The sequence below is a fragment of the Aplysia californica genome, unplaced genomic scaffold (assembly GCF_000002075.1).
Source record: "Aplysia californica isolate F4 #8 unplaced genomic scaffold, AplCal3.0 scaffold00424, whole genome shotgun sequence".
In the NCBI taxonomy this organism is placed as follows: domain Eukaryota; kingdom Metazoa; phylum Mollusca; class Gastropoda; order Aplysiida; family Aplysiidae; genus Aplysia; species Aplysia californica.
Window position 1 is genome coordinate 197,094 of NW_004797694.1, and position 26,850 is coordinate 223,943.

Consider the following 26,850-nt stretch of genomic DNA (forward strand, 5'->3'; position numbering starts at 1 on the left):
TTCCTCCTCCTGATAAACCACGCCACACAGAGGGACAGAAAAGACAGAGGGATTGTACATTAGATCAAAGAAGCACAAGGACGGGACAAGACAGAGGGATTGTACGTTAGATCAAAGAAGCACAAGGACGGGACAAGAAGCATTTGGATTATCTTAGGTCAATTAAAGCTGAACTCTCTGTTAGCTCTTGAACTCTTTCACAACCAGGGGATTTTCCTCACCTGGACGGGGCCCTTTCTGTGACCTACTTTCTAATTCTGCCTATCCTCGGACAAATTAAGGATTTTTTAGTACAATTTTCAATATTAGCCACATAGATTATATAAGGAAATAAAAGGGAAATAATGACCTATTTTAAAATGTTGCAAAAAAACGATCATACCTCAGCATGAGATTTCAGTTTCGATTATTACAAAATTAAGTGTGCTTTTGGCGTACAAAGTGGTGAGCTGTGAAACACACCTTGCAGTCTAGCAATGAAACACAGCTTGTGGTAGTGAGAGAGTTAAAGATAAGCCTCATATATGAACAAACAATTGTGGGAACTGTTTTAAGAGGTCAGTGAAAGTAATTTCTGCCTGTATGTCCTGGAATCACAAAAAAACCCAACAACTATTATCTTCAATTTCATAGTCTAGTACGAAAACAGCTTTAAAGTATGGTATTGCAAGTTACGAAGATTTCATGACAGTGAGCTGAAGAAAAAGTGAAGACACCTGATAGTTCAAGGGTTTATTGGAATGAACCAGTACTATCAGGCTTTTTCCTCCATGAAAACACAAATACATTTTGAAAATGCACTGTCTTAAAACAAGTAAGAGAAACCGATTTATTTCAAGACATAGCTGTTGTGAGCACAACTCAGGCGCACACCCAGCATGACCTCTGACCTCTTTGGGCTCCTCCACAGGTGGCGCTGGCTCAGGCTCCGGGGTGAGCGTGCGTGGAGTCGGGGCGTTCTCATCCATCTCCTCGATGGCACCCTCCGTGTCCGCTCTGGACCGAGCCCCTCCCCGCTCAAGAGACGACTTCGGACGGTGTCTGCCATGGGAAAGTCACAAACAAATCAGCTCAAAGACGAATTATGAGCGATAACTGCAAATTTAGAAAGACTATCAGATTTAACTAGATAGGAACCAAAATGAGCAAAAAATCTAAAGCACTGCATATAAAAGTGAGGCAAAAACCTTCAATTCAATGGAAGATGATGGCTGAAATATTCCATACATGACGGCTTAACTATGCCATAGTATAAAGGTTTAAATATTCTATATGATGGCTTAAATGTTCCATACTTCAAGAAGCATGGAAATATCAAAAAAAAAAAAAAAAAGGTAGCCATAATACCTCAACTTAAAAGTGCGACAATAAAGCAACGCCCTGACGATAAAGGTCAGGAAGCAAAGACAAAAGTAAGTCTCCAATCCAACCAGCAATACAGATGTTGTGCGTTCCCACAAAGAACTAGGCTTATTGTGTCTTGCTCTAGGGCTCACTCCAGTGACCAGCCACCTAAAGCGATCACTCACCTAAAGTGACCACCTTCCTAAAGGAATCATCCACCTAAAGCAGTCACCTTCAGAAAGTGATCACTTTCCCAAAGCGAACACCTTCTTAAAGCAGTCACCTTCAGAAAGTGATTACTTTCCTAAAGCGAACACCTTCCTAAAGCTGTCACCTTCCGAAAGTGATCACTTTCCTAAAGCAAACACATTCCTAAAGCAATCATCCACCTAAAGCAATCATCCACCTAAAGCAATCACCCCCCCAAAAGCAATCGCCCATCCAAAGCGATCACCCACCTATGTCATCGCTTTAGGTGGCTGGTCACTAGAGTGAGGCCTAGAGCAAGATACAATAAGCCTAGTCACCTTCCGAAAGTGATCACTTTCCTCAAGCAATCACCTTCCTCAAGCAATCACCGACCAAAAGCAATCACCCATCTATAGCAATCATCCACCTATAGCAATCACCCATCTATGGCAATCATCCACCTATAGCAATCACCCATCTAAAGTGACCAGCCACCTAAACAAATGCTATGTCATCAACATTGATTGACATTCGGAGTATGCCCGAGCCCACTATCTCTCCCCCACTAAAGCTCTGTTTCCTGCTGTGAAGGACAATTTGACGACTTACGTGTCTGTTGGAATGGGCACCGGGCTGACTTTGTAGTTGACAAAAGCCGATGTGATCTCCAGACACTGGATTTCTTTTGGTGGCTCCGGATCAGCTGAAAGCAACAATAATAAATAATTTGAAACCACTTTTTGTATAACTGAAGATTATGCTATCAATTTAAATAAGTGAAAATCATTCTAAGAACAAACTTTTAACAAAGTTTAAAAAAAAAACAACCAAAAATTGAACAAGGGGAAAAGGGGGGAGGGGGTACATAGACGGATTGATCGACAGAATAAGAGACCAGTTGAGTAATTATTGGATTGATCAAATCCATGGACCAATGCACTATGGATATCATCAGTGTGGTGAGTAATCCACTTAAGTCTGTCTGGGTACTTTTAACATCACAGACTAAAAAACTAGTTTCTGTTGTGTTTTTCCTATCAAGAATTGAGAAAAACAAAAGGTCTACAGTGGCTTGACCACATTCCTTAACAATGACTTAGACATCAAATTACTTCTCCGCAATTGCCCAAAGCAGGTCTCTTTTATTGGGAGTTCTTTCATTTGATGAAGACCAATCAAAATAAGTTCACTTGTTTTGATTTAATGACCAATATAGTGATGTATCTGTCACTTTTAGATTTTGTACCTAAAGAGGGCCCTCGGAGATAAAGAGTTACTACAGCCAAGCTTTTCTGTAAGAGTCATTGACCTCCCTTCATGAGCAGCACTACTCACCCACGGGCTCATCGTGGGGCGGAGATTTCCTCTTCCTGGGCCGGATGAGCTTCCAGGAGGGGATGACCACAGGCGGGGGTGGAGGCTCCAGGGGGCAGGACCTGGTCTGTGTGAGGCACACGGGGTGAGGGTACTGGTGGGACAGCCCATTCTGACGCAGTTTCTCACTCGCATCCGCCTGGAAATGTAATATAATCGTAGATGTTTTACACCCCTATCGACATAATTTACCACTTGCCATCACATCTCGCCGATCATCAGGAAACGCTGAACTTCTGCTCCCGTACCGATGTTTACCCCAAAATGCTTGTGATGGCAAGGGATTTTACTATATGAGCCTTATGATGGCAAAGTGTTAAGTAAAAAAAAAGGAAGTGAGCTGCTTAAACTTTGCCTAACAAGGCCAATTTAGACCAAGAAGGACCCAGGCCGAAGAGCTAGAACTCAGATGGCTGCTGGATCAGAAAAGTAAAATAGAGTATAGTAAGACTGAGAAGGATACAACGTGCTGACTGAAAGATGGAGATACTCCAGATTTAAAAAACCTCCCCATACGGGAATCAAACTCACGTTTTATGTATCATTTAATGTATGTGATAGTGAAACATAGGCTTCTCTCAGACAGAACAGCAGAATATTAGGTAGTAAAGTTGTTCCCACATCCGATTCAGACATTGGGAATTGCCTTGTTAGTGAGACAACTTCCTTGGCCTTTGGCATATTGTGGTAGGGTAGCCAGTTCCTTTCCACACTGCCTTTACTTCCCCAACTCAAAGTCAGGTACCCATACTGCTGGGTGGGCAGGAGGGGGCGAAAAAAACCTGTGTCCAAACCGAAGCTCGAACCCAGACTTTCTGCTTTGGAGACAAGTGCACTAACCTCTCGGCCACCGCACCCTCATGAGGTAGAGAGGGGTTAGAATTGTTTGAGAAAGAATGTGCACATCTGTGAAACCCTGGACAGTTGTAGAGAGGGCATCCTGGTGTGGATCAGTGAGGGACATGGATGATTCTGAAAGTTTTAGGGGATTTGAACCCCATCCCATTGGTCCAAGTCCCAAGAACCTGTTTTTAAACGTTGTAGTGCATGGTACCTTATGATGAGCCGGCATGATCTTTAGCCCCAATTCAATACAACAGGTAACGGAAACTGACAAAAAGTAGAAGATGCAGATCACACAAGAATGCCCATGTACAAGCTTCTCCCATTTTTAAAATAAACATAATTTTTTTAAAAGAGAGTATGACTTAATAATAAATCAGATTTATAAACATTTCAACTAGAAGAGCAGCCCAGCTACATGTGTAAACAGTTCCTCACCATTTCTTTCAACAGAGATAATTTGACACGCGCAAACAGTTTACGACCTCAGAGCTTTCTAGTCTTATCTCCATTTCTTTTAAAACAGTGAAAATGTGACATCTTATTGAGTTCACTTTTTGTTATGAACTGTTTTCACTGTTATTAAACATGGAAATACGACAAAAAAAGCACAGGGGTCGCGAGTTCCTCACCATTTCTCCCAGCACAGACACCTTGACAGGGAACTTGGGAGTGGAGCTGTAGGTGGCAAACATCACCAGCTCTGGCTTCTCAGGGAGCACAATGTCATCCAGACTGGACTTCTCCTCTGGAGGGGGGGGGGGGGGAAGACGTGACAAACACAGTTACTTTACTATTTGGCTTCTTTGACAATGACAATGACAATGACTATAACAATCTTTATTCATCCCGAAGGGAGAAATTTGTCTTGGTCGTTAACAATGGCGGTAGACATTACAAAAGTTAGACCTTAAGGTGCACTCACGCAAAGCACAACAAGACAGGACATTAGGCCAAGTAAATACATGTCTCACGTGCTGGGACAACCTGCTCCGTAAAACATTCTCTCTCTCTCTCTCTCTCTCTCTCTTTTCTTAAGTAGTGAAGAGTGTACATACATTGACACAACAGTGGTGATAAATTTTAGGGGAAAGTAAGGAAAAGAGACAGAAACAAGCTAGGAGTAGGAAAGAAGTAGGACTTACAAGTGGCGCTCTTCAACAACTCGTATAGTGAGGCTCTGAGAGTTCAATACAGCAGAAAGATCAACAAAGATGGCCAGTTGTTAAGTTGTCACAATTTACAGTAAACCAGCATGAAGACAGCCATATATATACATGAAAAACAGTAGCTCTGAATAATAAGAAAAAGGAGTAGACCACACCAAAACCCCACCAACCCCTCTCATCACAAAGTTGCTGGGCTGTAGTTTAATGGCAAATCAGGACAGTAGTTAGTAGAGGTTTTACAGCGCTTGCAACTGCATAAGGTCATATGAGCGCAAGAAGATTAGAGGTGTTACAAGAGAGTAACAAACATAAAAAAGAAGAAGGGGAGATAAGGACGATAGAAGTTTCATAGGAAAGAAGAAGCAAACCACACCAGAGCACCCGCCAACCACCCACAAAATCAGGACAGTTTCAGACACATTCTGCCAGACACACACAGTGCCAACAGTTATACATTTTTGTCTCCGCATGATTTAGCAAAATTTGATCATTTTTTGCATAATTTCTCATTATTTTCCTTTATCATTCTTTGTTAAAATTATCAGAATCGCATAATTTCAAATTGTTGGGCTCAGTTTGCAAAATTTCAGAATTTTTCTTGCATAAAACGACGGGGACAGACATTTGTTTGTTTGTTTGAGAGAAGACAAGCACACCAACACAATAATGGTCATGCAGTGCAGGGAGAAATTAAAACAGACAGACAGACAGACAGACAGACAGACAGACAGACAGACAGACAGACAGACAGACAGACAGACAGACAGACAGACAGACAGACACAACAGAGGAAAGTGAAGAAGTAGGATCTACCAGTGGCACCCTCCAACCACCCATCAGCAGTTGTACAAAGATTGAGAAAAGAGAGAGGACAACACGGGAATGTCCACCTTGCACCTACAGCAAAGCGTCGTAAGGATGGATAAACTGACCAAAAAACCATGAATTTATAGATACTCAAGCTCCACATTTTCTCAACTGACAGAAAAATATATTCACACCTACGAAACTGAAAAGACAAGAGTATTGGTTGAAAGGTAAAAAAAAAGAGAGAGAGATAATGCCATCCAAGTCAGGTTTCTCCTCTGTCGATCCAAAACATAAATGTGTCACGACGTGGTGGAATCAGGTGCTCGTCAATTTTTGGGCATATGGGGTTACTGGTATCGTCTTAAAGCCTGTTCATTTGCCTTCCTATTGGGGGAAAAATTATCCATCTTGCCATTGAAGGAGGTCATCAGGGCCGAGGTAAAATTAGCGAGAAAATGACGGCCAAAGTTTGGTAACTATCATAGCCTGAGAGTCCTTGGAAACTAAAAATTTACATTTTTTGTGCCTTCAATCAATGTTTTTCAGTAAAATCCATACTAATATGTGTTTTTAAATGGACATAAAAAGTGTTGAGCCGAACAAAGAAAATAAGAAAAAATTGCCCCCTGGCAAAAAAAATGCTGATTTCTTTGATTTCATTATTTTTAGTTTAGTTTTTTTAATTTAGTAGAGGTTTTTCAGCACTCGCAACTGCATAAGGTCATATGAGCGCCAAGGGGGGATGCCAACAGAGAAGTCCTTACAGGGAATCAGACTTACTCTGCTCACTTCTCTAGCTTCAACAGCACAAAGTCTGCTTCGACTATCAAGGCACCCCGGAAATAGCAAGTCACAAGAGAGTGACAAACATACAAAAGAAGTAGAGGAAAATGATGACAGTTAGGAATAGGAAAGAAAAAGCAGCAGTTCCCTGTTGCAGTTCAGGCACAGTTATGAGCATGACATAGATGAATCAGCCCATTTACAATTCTACTGTGCATAAAAACATGTTAATGTCCCCCCTTTGGGAATGGCCTAAAGACACTTCAGTAAGTAGCACTTCCCAGGGGGGGGGGAGGGGCGGGGGTTCATTATTTTGACAAGCACCTGATTTCACCACGATGCCTCACAAATATATTCATTTATCTAAAATTAAAACAGACAGATAAAACACTGATCAGCTTTAAAAAAAAAAACCCACAAAAAAAATGCAGTGTTAAAAAAGATGCAAACAGTCACACAAACAACCACGCAGAGACCAAGAGTTGAGTACAATTCACCATCAGAGAAAAGTTTACAGAAACAGTGGGGGAGCACTTCACATTCAATACAGCTCTAACATCTTCGAAACATCAATGATGAAGTAGAACACCTTGGGTTGACTTATTCTATGTTTAAGACGTATCATGTGACTTTAACCAAATCAGCAAGAAATTCAACAGAGACGCAGGTCAAAGGGTAACCCAGTTTTTAAGGCCGTAACACCAACAGGCTCCAAAGAGAAATAGAATAACGAGAAACATTTTCTATAAAAAGAACATTCTGAGGTTATAAAACTAGTTTCTAAAATTCTAAAAATTGAAAGTGCAAAGATAGAGATGAAGACTTTATCAAAAAACTTTATTCCTATTCTCAGAAGGTATATTAAAAAAACAACAACACACACACACACACAATACATACACCACACACACACACACACACACACACACACACCACACACACACCACACACACACACACACACACACACACACACACACACACACACACACACACGGACAAACATGGCAGACATTCACATACCACCACATAAACACATGAAAGACACTAATTTTGCCAACACAAACACTAAAACAAAGAGTAGTAAATTTGACACAAACAACAAATGCAAAGATAAATGAATCTGACACAAACAATAGACGAAAAAGTAAAACCGACATTGACAAACAACAGAGTAAGAAAGAGTAAAACTGACACAAACAATAAAAAGAAATGAAGAAAAACTTGGATATTCTATAATGTTTCATGTGGTAGTTGTGGCATAACATAAACCACCACGAACACAAAAAAGTCAAGTTTCAAATCAGACAGTGGTCCCAATTTTTCGATTCTTCTTGTAATATTTCCTTTCAGCCTTTCAGTTGATAAGGGCAAAGATCTCCCCCTCCAAAACAACCTTTTCCACATCCAGTCAGAGGTCATTTTAAATCCCTTCCCTCTCCTCCCAAGACACACACAAAAAAAAGTTTTGAGAAATGGAATCAAGCGCGTTGCTTTGAGAGAGGAAAATCTGGCATCTTGTCTGCCTAGGGGTCCCCGTAGTTTTATGCACCCAGAATAATTTAGAAAAAATTCGATCATTCTTTGCATAATTTCTGATTATTTTCCTTTATTATTCTTTGTTAAAATTAACAGAATCGCTTAATTTCACATTTTTGGGCTCAGTTTGCATAATTTCTGAATTTTTCTTGCATAAAACCACTCCACCATATGCCAGTTAGAAAAGCGATGAATGATGGAGACTTATATGGAGCAGTCGATCTGTTTATGTGCTTTCCCAGTTCTTTCTTTAAAACAAGTCATTCAAACTCTACTCTCAGCACCCTGTCAAACTCTTGGAAGAACAAGTAACGTGCTTGATTCCTGTCTCCACACATTTTTCGTTTGTTTTTTTCTTAAGTTTTGAAAATGACAAGATCATATCTCCTTTTCCTTGCATTCTCTCCCTCCACTCCCTAAAAAAAGATTTTACAATTTTTTATAGTTCAATTTTTTTTTTTTATGACGTTTGACTCTATTCTCTTTAGGTTACTCTGCGCATTTTTCCTCTGCCCTCTATATAAGGTAGGACCGTGAGGTATAGAAAGGTACTCAGACTCTATATGTACATTGCATATTGAGGCTAAAGATGATATAGAAGAGTAGGGGATCTACAGAAGACCAGGGGGACATCAGAAATCTGCGTTGTGCACAGAGGGGGACATACTTTGTGTCTCTCTTTAATCAAGAGATCTCGGGGAACATCACCAATACAGTGTGCATGAACGTTTACACAAGGATATAGAACACGTTATGCTCAATATAGTAGACATTACTACGAGAATTACGTAGTTGGACTGAATGTAGCCTAAAGCTGCATCTATATTGAAATTCATAATGAGAAGATTTGGATCAGGAGGTGGTGAAAGAGGGATCAAGATCTTTAAGAAATGTTGACCAAAAATTCAGGAAAATAAAATTTATAAACAGGCAAGATAAGAAGATAAAAGACAAGATGAACCTAAAGGATCTATCTAATGAAAAAAAAAAGATTGTGCTATCATTTGAAATTAAAACTTCAGGTTATACAGAGATAGCATTAATATCCTAATCTATCTAAAACAAAATGTCTAATGTTTCTGTAAAAAAAGAAAAGATTTGAGACTGTGCACATGTGATGCGCTTCACTCATCAAACTCCACACAACACACCAGCACAGACACACACACACAGGTCTTTGAACACAAAATCACAGTTTGCGACTTATTTTGACAAGGGGATGAGCTCCTGAGTGCCTGTAAAGCTGTACAGTGTTCATTGCTCAATCTACCTCACTCTAACAAACACTGGACACACCCTACCCCTTCGTGGCCTTTTATATTATATTATGTTTAATATCAAATTCTGAAATTGCAACCAAAAAAAAAGTTACAATTGCCATGACTTTAAAGACAAAATAACCAATTTATACGACTGAAACATTTCTATTTGAATTGAAATTTAAAGGAAAAACCCATGTAAACATTTAAACCAAACAGCATTCAAAAGAGAGAGACTGCAACAGCTATGAAACCTCAAAAGTATGGAAAGTTCAGCTCCGTATAATTACTAAATTTTTAAAAGGCTAGAGCATGTAAAAAGTAATAGATTAGAAAAACAGCAGAATCTGCTATCATTCTTTTTTTCAAGGTTTTATGGATGACTTGATGACATTATGTCGCAGCAGACTTTCAGGTTTTAGAATATAACCCCCATGAAAAGCTGGAGTCTCACAGTGAGCACTTTCAGTGGAATGTAAACAGAAGGGTCATGTTCAAAACTGAGGTATGAGTACAGATTTGGGGGATGGTTGTGAGTGTGTGTGTGTGAGTGGTTGTGTGTGTGAGTGTCTGTGTGAGTGTGGTTGTGTGTGTGTGTGTGTGTATGTGTGTGTGTGTGGGTGTGTGCGAGTGTGTGTGTACATGTGTAGTCTAGAGTCTAAATATATATGTCTGAGTCCAAAAGTGTACCTATCATGAGATGGGAGCATTTAGGCCCCCACTTAGACACTTTTTCCAGGATATAAAATCAGTTAATCTCTGGACTAAAGCAAATAAAGAAAAAAACAAATCCTTTGTAAAACTGGAGTTATGAGTCTACATGTCGTGAAGAAAGGGAAAAAGAAGAGAACATGCACAACCAACAAGAGTAGAGAGAGAAAACGGCAAAGAGCTGAGACTACATCAAGGACACAACGTGCTAGATCACACAGTCCAAACTGAGTCACAGATTAGGAAGCTGGGGTTAAGGCCATTATTGCATACAGACGCAAATACTTTTGGTGGATTGACCATTCAAACCTTGAAGTTTATCTTTTTCTTTCCCTTTACCTAGAGAAATCAAAATAAAACAACAAACAAAATTGGTCAGACTTGATTACAACGTTTGTCAAAAGACCAAGTGTCAACAGCTGAATACACACCAAGCACTCTAGGGAAAAAGAAAGCATTTCAATCAAAGTAACGTCAGTTCAAAATCTTTGTTCTCTCACTGAACGTCAGTCAAACAACCATCATACTCTGAAAATATTATGGAATTTTGTTTAAACCGCCCCTCCCCATACACATACACATACATGTGTATGGTTGACATCAACTTATTTATTAGGGAAAAGAACAAAAAGCAACACTTATTTTTCAGCTCCTCCGCCAAATTAGCACTAGATGCAAGATTTGAACAACTATCTCGTCTGGGACAGTATCAATCTCATGTTCTATAACATATCCATCCTTTCTACAATTCACAACCTTGCCAATTAAAGAACTTAAATATTAATACTCACTTCCTTTGTCCTTGTCCTTTTCTTTGTCTTTGTCCTTCTTGTCTTTCTTGTCATCTTTTCCTTTCTCTGAAAAACAAAAAGAACACAGAAACATTTTTATTTTTGTTTTTGTATAAAGTACACAGGGAAAAACAAACTAGTACCAGTTCAAGAACTTTGGCGAGAATGAAGCAAGCTGACATAATCTTGTTTTTAAAAAAATCCAATAGATCAAAGGACCATAGCACAGAGTCTTCAAGTGTTTTCAGAGCTGAGCCCAAGTCATTCTGCAATGCAATGACCCGTATTCCAGATGTTCAAGATTTTTAGCTTAGTTTTAGTTTTGGTAAGGTTTTACGGCGCTCGCAACTGCATAAGGTCATATGAACGCCAAGGGGTGAATGTTAACAGAGAAGTCTTTACAGGGAATCAGGCTAACTCTGCTCACCTCTCTAGCCTCAACAGCACAAAGTCTGCTTCGACTATCAAGGGACACCGGAAATAACAGATTCAAGATTTTGAATATTCAAATCAAAAACATCCACATGGGAGAAGGATGAGTGACTCTTGTCTACCGGGCACTGTTTGAGCCAAGACTTAGAGTAATTCAACACTTTGTACAGATTATTTTGGAGGGTGAAAGTGCAGGCATGACTTAAAAAAAGGCAACTTTGACATAATATCTGAAACGCCTTTCCACCTTTGTTTAGAAAACATTTGATCTAAATTTTTGCTTAATGCCTCTTAAAACACAACAGAGATTGTTCCTAGTGTTTTCAAAATGAAAATTCCACTTTCAACAAAAATCAAAATGAAAAGAACTAGTAAATAGTTTTACCTTTTTCTTTTCCATCTTTCCCTTTTTCCTTTCCATCTTTGCCTTTCTCAGCTTTTCCATCCTTCATGTCTTTCTGTGTTCCTTCCTTCTCCAGCTTTTCCTCTTTAGGTGCTCCTTCCTGAATTGCATGAAGAAAAGTTTTTTTTTAAAAAAGTCATTTACATAAGAATAAACCTGTGGTGGAAATGAACAACATTGGAGAAGAAACAATTTTCTATTATATAAATCTAGTATCTAGTTAATATGGACACATTGACACAGCCTATTTTGTTGACCTGTTTTACCTGTCCTGAGCTACAACGTCATCATTGCACACCGGACAGGTCCATAAGTGATCAGTTCCTCTCAGCACCAAAAGCCCGCAAGGTATCCATACTAATTGTTCCGGTGGCTGTTTGATTATGGTGATGTCTTTCCTTTCCAGATAATCATTCCTTTTTTCCTTCTCCCCTCTCTATCCCCATTTTCTGCATCCTAAAGCCTATAGGAATTAACCCAAACAGCAAAAACCAACCTATGAACACATAAAACACAATGACCAAGATCAGCTTCAATCATTTACAAAATACTTGTACAAGGTAACAACCACCAAGGTCTGTGACGCAATTTAAAAAATATAAAAAATCCGAAATCACTCACAGATGGCACGGATTCCTTCGACGTGACGTCCGTAGTCTCCGGTGGTTTCTCCCACTCCTGCTCAGGAAGTGTCCACTCGGGCAGCGCTTTCTTCATCAGCTGCCACACCTCAGCCATGTGGCTCGGCCTGTCAGTCAACAACAACAACAACAACGTATGTTTATTTGAATCAAAGTCTCTTACTTTGAGCCCAGGAAAGGAAACAGGAAAAAAAAAATGTCCTTTGAAACATGTAAAAAGCAGTAGGCTACATTAATACAAGGATTGTCATTGAAAGCTGATAAACAAGAAAAGTAAATCAACAGACATAAAAAACAAACCCTACAATATAATACTAGTGATGACAGATACGTGAGACGTGCCATGAAAATGAGTTACTTCTCGTATTTTAGCCCTCTGGAAATAGAGGCGTTGAACTGATAGGCTGAGTTTTTTCAATTCATTAGTTGGAAATAATAAAAGACACGATAAATTTGAGGAAAATGACACCATTTGAGAGTCTACAAATTTACTCCTTTGTTGATTTTCTGCCGATGTCTCCATTTGTGAAGTGCGAGAAGTAACTCATTTTGTCAGCCCGTCCCACATATGGTAACACTAACAAATTTAGTCATGTGAATTTCCTATTTTATTACCAAGCCAATCCATCACAGACTGAAGTTACTCGTGAATTCATCAATGTTTGGAAAAAGATTTATAAACAAAACCACAAACACCATTTAAGCACTATTTTTTCTGATCCCCCTCCCCCTAAACAAACAAACAAACAAACAAACAAACAAAACTGATCCTGCCTCCAGGTGAACACTATGGGAACTGTGGGAGCAAAGAGGAGACTCACAGCAGAGGTATAGCCTCCGGGATCCATCCTGTGAGACACTGCAGCACAGTCATGTCCCCAAACTCTTGGCTGGGATTCCCACCAGAGTAACTGAAACAAAAAACACAGAGATTGTACTAGACACATTTTCTCTCTCTCTCTCTCCCTCTCTATCCCTCTCTCTCTCCCTCTCTCTCTCTTACACACACAAACACACACACACATACACACACACACACACACACACACAAGTTTGAGAAAAGGACATATCTTTCTAGATAGTCAGATATATTTTCAGAAACACAAAACGAGCCAGCCAAACTGAGATCACATATACACAAAAGATTGACAAAGATACAAAGAGCACAACATACATACAACAGCAACTAAATAAACAAAGGATGAACACAGTTTATCAACACTCCCATCCTCTTGCAGGAACATGTGCTGCTTGTTTCTTATTTCTTACTCAAAGCAACCAATAATGGTGAGTTACTGAGGTGCACAGAATACTATGCAAAAAAAACCCAATATTTTCTTCTTTTTTGGTAAGTGTTTTAAGGTGCTCGCAACTGCATAAGGTCATAATAGGGCACGAGTAAACAATAACATTGTGGTTTCAGTATTTTAGTGAAAGCTTACGCCAATTGCAACACAGTTAAGTCACATAAGTGCCAAAGATTAGAGGTGATACATACAAGAGATCAACAAACACAAAAAAGAAGTAGGAGAGATTAGGACAACAAATATTTGACAAGAAAGGAGTAAACCACACAAGAGCACTCACCAACCACCAACAAGCAATAACAACTGAACAAACAATAGGAAGAAAACAGTGAAACAATCCACCCATTCCTTCAACAAAACATAAACTACGTCTTACTTACTCAAGAGAAGCAACCTTGATGAGAGCTTTTGTAAGCAGCATTGGCCAGAGCTCATGGGTCAGTGTTGTTGATGGTAACAGCATTCGACCTTGATCATCAAACGGTACAGTATCATCGATAGTAATCTTCCGCCAGCATCCCTGAATACAGAGAAATGAAAAAGTGACTCAAACATAACCCTTCTGAACCTCTAGAAAATAATACCGGTAGACTGATGAAATATAAAGAATTTATTACATGAGTCGTGGTGGTAGATCATGATTTATCCTACGAGTGAAATTGCCAAGTTGTAGTCTCTCTCTCTCTCTCTCTCTCTCTCTCTCTCTCTCTCTCTCTCTCTCTCTCTCTCTCTCTCTCTCTCTCTCTCTCTTTCTCTTTCATTTGTAGCACTACTGAGTGTTCAGTAACCTCACTGCAGTTGGTAAAATGAATTTCAATATCTGTATGTTCTTGCTTTTTTGGAAATAAATTCATGGAGTTAACAAATTGTATCTATTCTAAAACACATGACATACCATCCAATATAGGCGAACGACGTATTTCCCGTGGCTGTTGTAGAGAGGCAGATGAGGTCCCTTGCCGGCCTTGCACAGCGCGTAGATGTGTTCCCAGGGCCTCCAGGAGTGGGAGGGGTCATCGCCCGGTGCTGTGGCCTCTAGGTTCACATCCGGCGGTACGGGCACCGAACACATGTCCCACAGAGCCATCACTTGGCTGATGCAGTAGCGCAGGAACTGGTGACAAAGTTTTGAGACCCGGGTTAAGATATAATCTTTGCGAGCACTTGGTAAGTTTCAATAAGAGAACTGTCGATAGTGAGCTTAGTGCGCCGTGTTCAACACAGTAAACTTCTAAAAGTGATGGGACCTCTTCTTTGACATCAAGCTCTGGTCATCCAATTCACGACAAGTGGCCATAGAGCAATGAAAACTCCTTAAACAATATAAGTTACAGATGACCCAATTTGGGAATCAAACTATAATTTTGCACATCACAGTCCAACATGACACCAAGTAAAGTGATAATAATATACCAACCTGAAAAAGTTATCAGAGAAAAATCTGACCAAAAAATTTATCCAAACTTGTATCAAACTCAGAAAGAAACTGATCTGAGAGGTTCATTGTGAAGGCCAATGAAGACAGTAATTAATACTGTGTCTTCAGAATCTCGCATACTCACCTCACTCTCGTGTAAATGTTCGTTGTTGGCAATCAGGTCAAAGCCACTGCTCACGTGATCAGTGTCCACAATGACTGGCACCTGGGGAAATAAATATAACAGTTGAAGAAAAGTTTACTACAATTCTAAGTTTGAGTAACGAAAGTGCACAGTTAATGAACAGTTCAGGAACAGATTTTGTAAAGTGGCACAAGTAGACCAAGACTTGCTCAGATCATCTATACCAAGACAAAAGCCTCAAGTCTACTCATTAAGCTGCATGATAAATCCTATGCTTCTGTCCTAAAGAATTAAAACAAACTAAAAAGGTTAAAAATTACTTTGACATATTTAAAAAGTCAATGGCTCGTCAGATTGAAGTATCAGCTGAAGACCAATCTAACTACTTGAGCCCATAAAGAAGTGAAGAATGTTAGTAAACACCCTAGATCGCTCTCTTCCTAATTCTTTTCTTGTTTTGTTTTGCATTTTTTTTACTATTGCCCACCTCACTCTGTGAGAAATGAGACCATTATACTAGCCTGATTTAATCAGACAACTCAATAATCCATTATACTAGCCTGATTTAATCAGACAACTCAATAATCCATTATACTAGCCTGATTTAATCAGACAACTCAATAATCCATTATACTAGCCTGATTTAATCAGACAACTCAATAATCCATTATACTAGCCTGATTTAATCAGACAACTCAATAATCCATTATACTAGCCTGATTTAATCAGACAACTCAATAATCCATTATACTAGCCTGATTTAATCAGACAACTCAATAATCCATTATACTAGCCTGATTTAATCAGACAACTCAATAATCCATTATACTAGCCTGATTTAATCAGACAACTCAATAATCCATTATACTAGCCTGATTTAATCAGACAACTCAATAATCCATTATACTAGCCTGATTTAATCAGACAACTCAATATTCCATTATACTGGCCTGATTTAATCAGACAAGTCAACAATTACAAAGATGTTGTACACTGCATGAGGAGAACCCAGCTGCTGTCGTGTTTGACAAAAGCCCAACACCCGCCTGACACAAAAGCCCAGCCTCCAAAAGTGAGTATTCAATGTCACATGGGACCTTCTAGAAATAATACAAGAGTATTAAAACAGGGCCTGCACACTTTCTAGTTTTGTAAAATAAAACGCAAAAAGTTTTACCTTATCCATCAAGAAATCCGCTGGTCTTTTCCATGAATCTACCCTCAAGGAGGGTGGCATCTCAATTTTACCATCTGGGTCCTCGAAGTAATGTTGTGACTGCAGAAGGACAAGAATTTTTGGTATATACTCTAAAAAGACATGACGCACACATCCTGACTTCATAAATAGTTTATCTTTATTTCATGAATTAAAATATCGCCCATACACAAGTATTGTATAGTCTTCTGGCGCATTCAGAACCTCTTCCTTTTTCCACAACATGCCATTCCAAGGTCCACTTTCAAGCTGTAGTTTTATTGTCCAAATTAAAGAAATTTTGCTGCCTTAAAATCAAAAACTTTCTCTGAAATGGTCTAAACTCAAACATGACTAAGCTTGTGATAAGTGTCACTTAAAACTTGAAGCACATGTCCCTCTATCAAAACAGTGGAGGATAAAAAAGAATCTGTAAATACACCCATGAAAAATATTTTCAAACCATTTCAGAACAGGGCAGGCAACTTTAGTTTTATTTGTACTATTCTCAAAAGCTTATAACCACAACAGAAAACTTACAACAGTAGGAGACTTCCCTTTCTTGTCTTCCTTCTTAGCAGCATCCTACAGAAGAGATAATAAAGCAAATCAATACAATGGTAAAACAAAATTAACGTGAAAGAATTTCATGCCAAGAGATGATATAATAGTGGCACTGTGCACGAGAAAAGCATTAATGCTCCCGCATCTTGAGATAAACCCTTCCTATGAGAAAGTGCACTCACAATAGACAATCAGTAATGAATTTCTCTGAAACAAAAGTAAGTTGACAGACATACACTTCTACTATATATGTATACCTGCCCACAATTGGAGGAACTGTCCGGGTTTTCATTGTCTTTCAAATGCACCATCTTCATCAAGGATTCGAAAATTCATGCCATAACATTTCTAGTCTAGCTGATGAATGCCATTTCCCAGGACTATCAAGATTTTGATTTTTTTAAAGTTTATCTTATCTTATCGACTGTCTTCTCTTCAATCCTTGGGATTGTAAAACAGCATTCCTATTAAGTGTCATATGAAAGCAGCATATGATTTCTGAAGTCACACAAGACTTTTAACTACAATGTACGGGAACCTTGAATAAGGCAGTTTCCATGCCATACTTTGATTGATTTTTTAAAATATCATTTTCTCATTGATCATTCGTAAAACAAATTATAAATTCTTCGTCATATTATTTCTAGTTCATTGTAATTTGCTTGCGCACTGGAATATTGCCAATATTTCAATTTTTTTTTTTTTATTCTAAATTTGGTGGGTAAAACTCTTAAAATTATGTTTTTCCACTATTCATATACTTACTATTTACTTGTACTTTCTTTTTTATTATCAGTCCTTGTATTCCTTCTATCTTTTCCTTTTTTCACCTATTGACTCTTTAACTAAATCCAGTAACCATTCAACTTTGCTAACTATAGGCCCACCAGTGGGATTAAAATCTTTCTGAAAATGAAAGCCTTTAATTGTCAGACAATGGAAGGCCCTTCCCCTTTTTGATGGACACATTTCGAGGAACAGGTCATGGGGATCATATCATATAAAATATATTGTAGTCAATAGAGTAAACAAAGCATGCCACATTAATATATTATAAACTTGGAAAAGATCTCTCATAGATCTATTATTGGTGTACGACAGAAGGTTAATTTCTACCTTTATTCCTTCATGGTCAGGTAAAAAACTTTTGGTATGCCCCTCATTTTTTATCATATTGATAGCTTTCTGTGCAGTGTACCAGCACAGAGCGATGATTTTTACAAAATGCATCACATGTTATTTCACTGGGAGTGAGTAAGAAGATGGTGTGGTAACTTTAATTGTAGCCTACAGGACACAGTTTTGCAGTTCCCAAGTTGAGAAATTAAGGTCTACAAAGTCATTACATGTCATCTTATTCCAAAACACTATAAATTTCTATTTAGAAACGTCTTTTTAAGTAGCAGTGCTGAACAAACTTTTATCAACATAAACTTTGCAAGTAACAAAATGTTCATTCCCAACAGTCTAGTATATTCAAAAAGGTAGACGTACGTCTGAATGACAGAGTAACAAACACAACATTCTTTTCAGCGAGTTTCAATCTTGGTCAGTAACAGAACAGAAAGAACTGCATCATCTCACACGCACAGCTTCAAGTTAGGAAAGTAGAGTCAGAACTGTCTAAGACGACCAACCATTGCCAAGGAGAATAGTGGTTGTCTGAGACAGGTGAACGTCTTGCACAGTGGCATTATAAAGGTTTAAAAAGAACGCAAGTAGGGAAAATAGAAAATGGCCGTTTGTACCTCTGTGATTGTCTTATACCAGTGGCCATTAGAAAAAGTTTGAGCGTACAAGATTTAAAAGAGAGTGAGAGAGAGAAAAAAAAGACTGCAAACAGTACTATACTAATTGCCAAATTTTTTCATACACAAGAGTATGCACCTGTGTTTATTTGTCAAGTTGTTCCTTCTACCCCATATACAAAAGGTGATGGCTCCATGAAATACAGGAAGCACAAAATACCACCTGTGGTTTTTACAATTGGCTTTCATGCACAATTAACACCTCCCCCCCCAAAAAACAACAACAACAACAACAACCAAAAAAGAACAACAACCAAAAAAGCCAACAAACAAACAAACAAAACAAACAAACAAACAACAACAACAAGCAAAGAAAGAAAGAAACAAACAAACATAGAAGTACATATGTTCTGACTTAAAACACAACATTTTTGTCAAGACAAGGTCAGTGTTATTCACCAAATCAGCAATAATTCTCTGTGTCAGTGTTATATTGGAGCTCACATCTTCTAGAAAAAGAACACGTAATTTCTTTTAAAATATATAATAGTAGAAATTTTATGCACTTTAGATCATTTATGAGCCGCGTTGCTTCAACCCTGTCTGTTAGGGCCACCCGGGGCTGAGAGAGATACAAAGTCTAAACAGAAAGATGACAGAGACACTTGATAAACATTTTCCCAAAACAGGAATCAAACTCAGATCTTCTGCGGGTAACGGCAAAGCACTTAACAGCTATACCACAGACGCCAGTTTCAATAACTTCTGTAATGGACAAATCGATTAAAATACCGGTTCCAAATACAGCACTCTTTTTTATTATTAAATAGGTACTATAGATATATAGCACAGCAACACAAACAAAAACATTAGTTTACACACATTACAATGTATGTATATATATATACATTTGTATTATTACACACACAGAAAGAGAGAGAGAGAGAGAGAGAGAGAGAGAGAGAGAGAGAGAGAGAGAGAGACAGAGACAGAGACAGAGACAGAGACAGACAGACAGACAGACAGACAGACAGACAGACAGACAAACAGAGAGAGAGAGACAGAGGAGAGAGAGAGAGAGACAGAGGAAAGAGAGACAGAGGAGAGAGAGAGAGAGAAACAGAGACAGACAGACAGGGAGAGAGTCAGAGGGAGGGATAGAGAGAAAGAGCACACACAGATACACTATACAGTTCTATTTTCAAGTACCATACTATTCACTAACATGACAACACTGTCCTCAAGCATTGTACGTACATAATTATTGCTTGCTTGTATACACTTGTGCATCTACCACTGCATAACTTGCGTTAGTATATTCTTATATGTCAGCAACATAAAATTTTGAGAGAAAACTGCCTAGTCACATTATTACAGAACAGCTGAAGTGCTGAAGATTCAATTGAAAGACTTACTATCTGTGTCAATTACCAAATGGAAAGATGAGCAATTAAAACCCTAACGAAATCAAAATGGGAAATTAAATGCAATCACAAAGAAAAGAGAGCAACAAACAAGCAAAGAACTGGGAGCATTTAGAGCTCTCAAAAGTTTGGGATGTAGTGATATAATACAGAACAGGACATCAAACAAAAAAATTAGTACCTCTGACTTCTATGTTCATCATCACAGCTTTTATTAAAAACACACGCCAACTTACCGCACCCTAATCATGGCAAAGGGAAAAGATCAGAGAAGAAAATTGTGAGAAAAAAAATTGAAGACTTTGCATTAAAAAGAAACGAAGCACATGCACAACTATGGAACTTGGACATCAGACGCTATAATTTGGCTGATGGCACAGAACATGTTCTCTTCAATTCCATTTTCTAATACAAGAGATGTTCTATTCCCCTTATTCAACCCTGACACCATCATTTTTTATTTTGCTGCCAAGATGAAAATAAAACCAAAACTTTTAATACTGATAGAAATAAATTCTTTACCTTAGAATTTGGGGAAAAGAATGATTCAAGAGCAATAGTTGAGTTTATATTTATAAGACCTTAAGCTATAACTGAAATAATAGGGTTCCAACAGGTACCATATTACTCTCCTAACAAGCTTTAGGGATTATTTATCATAGTCTTAAAACGTACGATATTTTTATAGTGTCTGCGATCAGTTATGATATAAGCAAAGCTATTATTGACAAAATTATATAAAAAATAAAAATCAACAGAAGCCTGTGATCACCTTTAATTTCTGAGAAGAATAAGAAAAAGAAATTGAGACTTACAAACCAAGATGGCCTGGAAGTAGTAACTAGTCTCATCATCCTAACCACTGCTGCACTATTTTTCTTGTGTAGCTTAAATTTTTGTTAGCAACATCCAATTTTTTTCAATAATAATTCAATTCCTTTTCAGATCATATCAAAAGCTAAGCAAACAAATCCCATCTCAACGTTCAAAATTTTATGTTGTCTAGAATTTCAAGTGTAAGAATTTTACCCATTTTTCAGCATTCACATCGGCATCATTCCACTCTGGCCAGATCGTGAATTTGGGTCTTTTTGAGTCCTGGCCCCCAGCACTTGCAGCCACTGATGCAGCACTGAAACAAAAAAGTCCAGGATTGGTTTCAAAGAATTTGTTTAACCTTTATTTGGGGATTTATTAGAATATTATAAAAGACGGAGGGTAATTCTTGATCATGTGACGAAATATTTGTGTTTGTTTTGCCTTTACATATATGGTGTTAGTGGCCTAGTGGTAAGGGTCTCGGACTCGCAAGCATAAGGTCGAGGGTTCGAATCCCGTCAGGGGCTTTACGTTGCGTCCTTGGGAAAGCACTTTGCATGAATTTCTCTCACTTCACCAAGGTGGAAAAGGGTAGGCCTACCTGGCTACAGACAGTGAAAGATCTTGTCAGTTTGATAGTGTATGAGCGCATGAATTCCACAGCTTGCACTGTATGCATGCTTCCTGGAAGCCGAGAATGTTTCTGAGTATTCTCAGAGGGTTTGCTGGGGTAATTATAGTTGTAAAACGCATAGCGCATGCAGCATAGACCATGGATTTGCACTATATGAAGGTAACTATTCTTTTTATTATTATTATCTTTCTGTAAACACTCACTATCACACTTTTACAAAAGTGATATTCCATCTACATTGAACCAAGTTGTGACAGGCAGCAATAATTTTCAGTCTTAAAAGCCAGGACCAAATTCTTTTGAAACAATAACAGTTGGTCTGGGAAGACCTGAAAAAATATCTGGGCTATATAAAATAAAACAAAGATAGGATATACAGTCGAACCTCCCATGACGGCCACCTGTACAAACGGCCACTTTCCATTTCCCCTTGCGTTTTTTCTACATAATTTAAGTTTGTAAAACAGGCACCTGTCCAACGCGGCCACGGCCACCCTATTATTATCAACCCACATCTAAATCCACCTGCCTATGGCAGCTATATAGACTTTGTAAAAAATCATGCATTTTCCCCTGACGCTGTGGACAAGCCGTCATAATTCATTCATTTGTCGTTGTTGTCAGTCCCTCCAATGGATGAAGCGGTCATGTTGCTAACGTCACTCCCAATGTATACCCAAGTTGACCACCGGGAAACAATAGATTTTCAGCTGCTGGTAAGGATCAAAGCGTGTGATCTGTCATAACCTATAAGGCCCGCCCACAACTCAGTTTACAAACCAAGTCCATAACAATTGAATGAAGTCAACACAAACTCGCAACCGAAGGGTTGTTCATTCGCCGAGTGGTGGCAACCCACTTAATATATGTTTTACTATGACACTTGGCCTTCCTCGTCTGAAACATTTCGTTTTGTTTTGACCTTTCCAAAAAAACATAATTTAAAAATAAAAATATAACTAACAAAAAAAAGTCCCACAAAAACCGTCCTATCCTCTCCCCCGTTTCAAAAGAAAGAAAACAACAACAACAACAGCAACAACAACAACAAAAACAACAACACATTTTAATCAGCCCTAGGGCAGTCCTAGCACGCAACCACCTCAAGTTGGGACCTCAGGAGTAAATAATTTGTTTTATTTTATTTTGATCAGTCCTGCCTAAGACGGCCACCTTTTTTATACAGCCACTTTTCCCCTCGACAATGCGTCGCCGTCTTACACAGGTTCGCCATGGTTTGCTACTTTTGCTGCAGCCCTGGCTGCTTTTGTGCACTAATTAGAAGATAGCAGATGTATACCCAGACTCCTGGTAAAAGGGAAAAAGCGAGACACTATATTCTGTTCTGTAACTTCCGACACATTCACTCGCATTCAGTAATTCTTTTCAAAATCGCCTCAATTACTGTCCTCACCAAGAGATTTAAACTCAAGGCACATAGACAGAAATATTAGACCAACCCTCCTAAATAAGTTGGATCAAGCAACCCCTGGGCCTGTGGGGAACAACATGCCTTATATTTATACTTATAATTAAATTTGGGCGGCCTAAATTTGTACTGGAGTGAGACTAGATCTAAGATCTACTTTATCAAGTCCATTTAAAGTTGAGATCAAAGAAAGAAGAACATGTATTTAGCATTTACAATCCACAGAAACTAGATCTATACTAATAGATAGTCTAGATAGATCGTTTACTCATAATAAAACAGATAGACCAGAAGATGCAGTTAAAGTTGAAACAAATGAATAATGAATAGAGGGCCTACTAATACTAATAGTAGATCTAATTCTAGATCTACATCCACTAACACACTAAAATAAATATTACTAAAAAAATTGCCCTCCTGCTGTTAGTAATAATAGTAGATCTAGAAATCTAGTTTTGAAATGTATCAGGGCGATGGGCAGTGTTGGAGAGCGGAAAAAAGGGAATGCTGGGGGGTAAACTACTGCAACAGGTTTGTCTATCAAAACACTACAAATATGTTGTCATTTTTTCTCATAACAAGCAGGAAACACAAAATGAATTTGTATCTGAATGAATTGTTTACAGTCGAAACTGGCAGCCATTTTGTAACCAAGAAGCCAAGCCACCGCAGGCCGCAGGTGCTATGAACTTACTCTCTCGGTGTCGCTGAAGGAACACGGGCGGTACCCCCTCCTTTCTTAGCTCCTTTCGATGCCATCTTCAAAACAGAGAGCTTTGCGGACCATACAACAAGTAAAACGAGTAAATTCTACTCGATGTTCTCTTTCTCTACAGCATCATTGCAAAGGCCGTTGCCATGATAGGTCAGAGTGCACGATGAAACGCATGCGCAAAATAAACACTAAAAAAGTGTCTCTCAAAAGGTTCGACTCAAGATGTATATTTCATTCATAAATTCTACAGATGCAAAAACAAAATACTTTACTCAATAGTCCCTTCTAAGTAACTGTGATAGATTATTTCAAAGACTACTTTTCCTGACTATAGTATGTAGTTTTTGTTGAGATTCAGAAAACAACCCAAACAAATGTTCTTAAAAAATAAGGACCAATAAAGGCTATACTTAGAACAAAAAAGAAACGACTTGCACCAAGTTTCCGCACAACAGGTGGCTGTAATCCGATTACTCGCGTCGCCGCCTCGCTGAGAGACAGCGCTGGTGCCTGCCAAAGGTCCTCGGTGGCGACCCACTAAAACTGTGTTATTGGGAATTCTTCCGCCTCCACTTTATTTACAATGTATTATACATCTCTCTCTCTCTCTCTCTCTCTCTCTCTCTCTCTCTCTCTCTCTCTCTCTCCCCCCCTCTCTCTCTCTCCCTCTCTCTCTCTCTCTCTCTCTCTCTCTCTCTCTCTCTCTCTCTCCCGTGGTGTGTGTGCGTGTGTGTGTGTGTGTGTGTGTGTGTGTGTGTGTGTGTGTGTGCGCGCGTGCGTGCGTGTGTGTTTGTGTGTGCAAACGTGTGCGAATGTGTGTGTGTATAGGTGCGTGTGTGTGTGTGCGCGCACGTGTGCGTGCGAGTGTGTGTGTGTGTGTGTGCGTACATGTGTGTGTGTGCGTACATGTGAGTGTGTGTGTGTGTGCGCACGTGTGCGTGCGAGTGTGTGTGTGTGTGTGTGCGTACATGTGTGTGTGTGTGCGTACATGTGAGTGTGTGTGTGTGTGTGTGTGCACGTGATGGCACTCGTCCTGGTACATAGTAGTGGTGCTGGCAGTGCTGCTACTCTGTTAGGCCCACGGTAGGCAAAACAGAATTTAAGTTTTTAACTGATTATATGGACGCTAATTATGAATAAATTATAAATAAATAATTGAATAACTTTAAGGGAATGGAAGTGTAACGAATTTTTTTTGTCAGTTTGGAAGAATTGGGGAAACAGCCAATCTCTTACACAGCAGTTTTTTTTTTTTTCAACTGTAGATGTTATAATTTATGCGACGTATCCTCGGACTTCAAAAATAGGAAGCAAAAGAAAATGAAGAGAATATAACAAAATTTTTGCCAAGAAAAATCTTAATCTAGAGGCATTGAAATATATTTGGCTTCGTATAGAATATATGTACTTTTAAAAAAATTGACACGGTTGCGATTTATGGCAAGAAAATGCCTATATCAGCTTATCACAGAGAGGAAGTATAGAGGGCACCTTTAAATCCCCCGTTGATGAAACTGTAGGCTATTCTGCATCTAGTCGTTAATAAATTGCATAAAGCAGGGAAAATTCTTGAAGAATTTTTCCAACATCTCTGTGTTCAACAGTAGGAGGGGTAAGGTAGCCTACTGGCAGCTAGAACCCCGCATTGCTTTCGCCCGACTCACAATTAATCACATAATAATAATTGGTGAATGTTGCAGTGGGCTATTGGTCAACACGCAGTGGCAGAAATGATCGAGTTGCATTCCCTTTTACTCCAGCTGTTTGCCCTTTTCCCTTTCTCTTTTGTGTTTTTGCCAATGTATAAACGCGCTGAGACCGCGACAGCCGCCAACTCTTTCCATATTTGACAGACAATGTTAACAGTCCTTTCTCCTGCGTCCATGGGAAAATGAAAGGAGCGCAAATTGGTACGAACAAAATACAATGTAGGTTTATTTAGTCTTTTCAACAGCAACTCCTGCTATACCATTAAATACCGTTCAGAAGCAGAGACAGGCCATTTTGTTGAACAATTTTCCCAGCATGTATTAGGGGGTATTCGCAGTGGAGAAACAAGGATAATATTGAAATGAATACATCTATTTCAATTTCACTTCCTGAGATAGAGAGAAAAGTAAAATTTGCAGGTGTTGGTCAAAGTGGAAATAACAACAACGCTGCTGTCAGAGACAATATAATTATTTAATATTTATTATGGCTCCGAGACTCTGAAACAAGATAATAATTACAGATTTGACAACATTGGTATACATCAATGGCGTTTAGAATAAATTTATTTTTAGGAATCAATCAAGAAGCGAATTTTGAATTCTGTTGAATGTTACATGTTAGATCTGTGTCTAAATTATGTCCATGCTGGGTGACCTAGATAGTATGTATTATCAAGTATTCATCCACAGCTTAGACCTAGCACGACGCCCATTTTCTCTTGCCCATATCACAAGACTAATTTATCAAAACAAATTTTATAATATTATAACTGTTTTGGGTAGGTTACTTTTACTAGAGCAGACATCTACCCCAGAAATACTTACTCGTCCTCCCGAGAAAAAGCAGCTTCCTTATTCTCATTCATAATTCATCTAAGGCAACGTATTTGAGGATAATAAAAAAAGTGCAGGGTGCAAACAATCATGGGTGTGGCGCCAAGAATACGTTTGAAGAAAAACATGTCGCGTTCTTATGCAGCAAAGGCAAAAATATTCTTATGAAACTCCCTCTTACAACATTTGGCACTACGAAATTTTTATCTCTTGTTGTTGTTCATGTCTTTCCGCCAATGGGAACTACGACTTGCTTGTGAAGTATGTGAAAGATAAATATACGAGGCTTGTGTATGGTGGCGTGGGGAATGAACTTTCTAAGAATTAACAATAAATAATTTGCACTCGAGTATTTGTAAGAAAAACAATTCTTTTTGACGGCTAAAACAGATCGCTCAATCTAGCTTTTCCGCCTTTGGTTTAGGCTCCGTCGGTTTCTCTGAAGTTTGCTTGAACGTTACAGGATTATATGTTCGCCTAATTTACCACAGCGATCTGACTTCGTCCACCTTTGTTCTCTCTCTGGTTTATTTTTAATTACTGGTGGCACTTACTGTTGCACTGTCATAACATGTAGCTTTGAACGAAATACTTGTACATTCTCTCTCTCTCTCTCTCTC

General features: G+C 38.7%; 1 protein-coding gene across 1 annotated transcript in view; it reads right to left on the reverse strand.

Moving 5' to 3' along the window:
* Window positions 1-26,850, reverse strand: part of LOC101849391 (androglobin) — a gene marked incomplete in the record, with an annotated part of 95,208 nt that overhangs the window by 58,717 nt on the left and 9,641 nt on the right. The window contains 15 exon segments of the mRNA XM_035971373.1: window positions 891-1,041; window positions 2,143-2,236; window positions 2,869-3,046; window positions 4,383-4,498; window positions 10,812-10,877; window positions 11,629-11,746; window positions 12,268-12,394; window positions 13,109-13,198; window positions 13,975-14,114; window positions 14,490-14,708; window positions 15,157-15,237; window positions 16,334-16,432; window positions 16,892-16,936; window positions 20,324-20,329; window positions 21,117-21,219. Of these exon segments, the coding sequence (XP_035827266.1) occupies window positions 891-1,041; window positions 2,143-2,236; window positions 2,869-3,046; window positions 4,383-4,498; window positions 10,812-10,877; window positions 11,629-11,746; window positions 12,268-12,394; window positions 13,109-13,198; window positions 13,975-14,114; window positions 14,490-14,708; window positions 15,157-15,237; window positions 16,334-16,432; window positions 16,892-16,936; window positions 20,324-20,329; window positions 21,117-21,219 (1,633 nt within the window).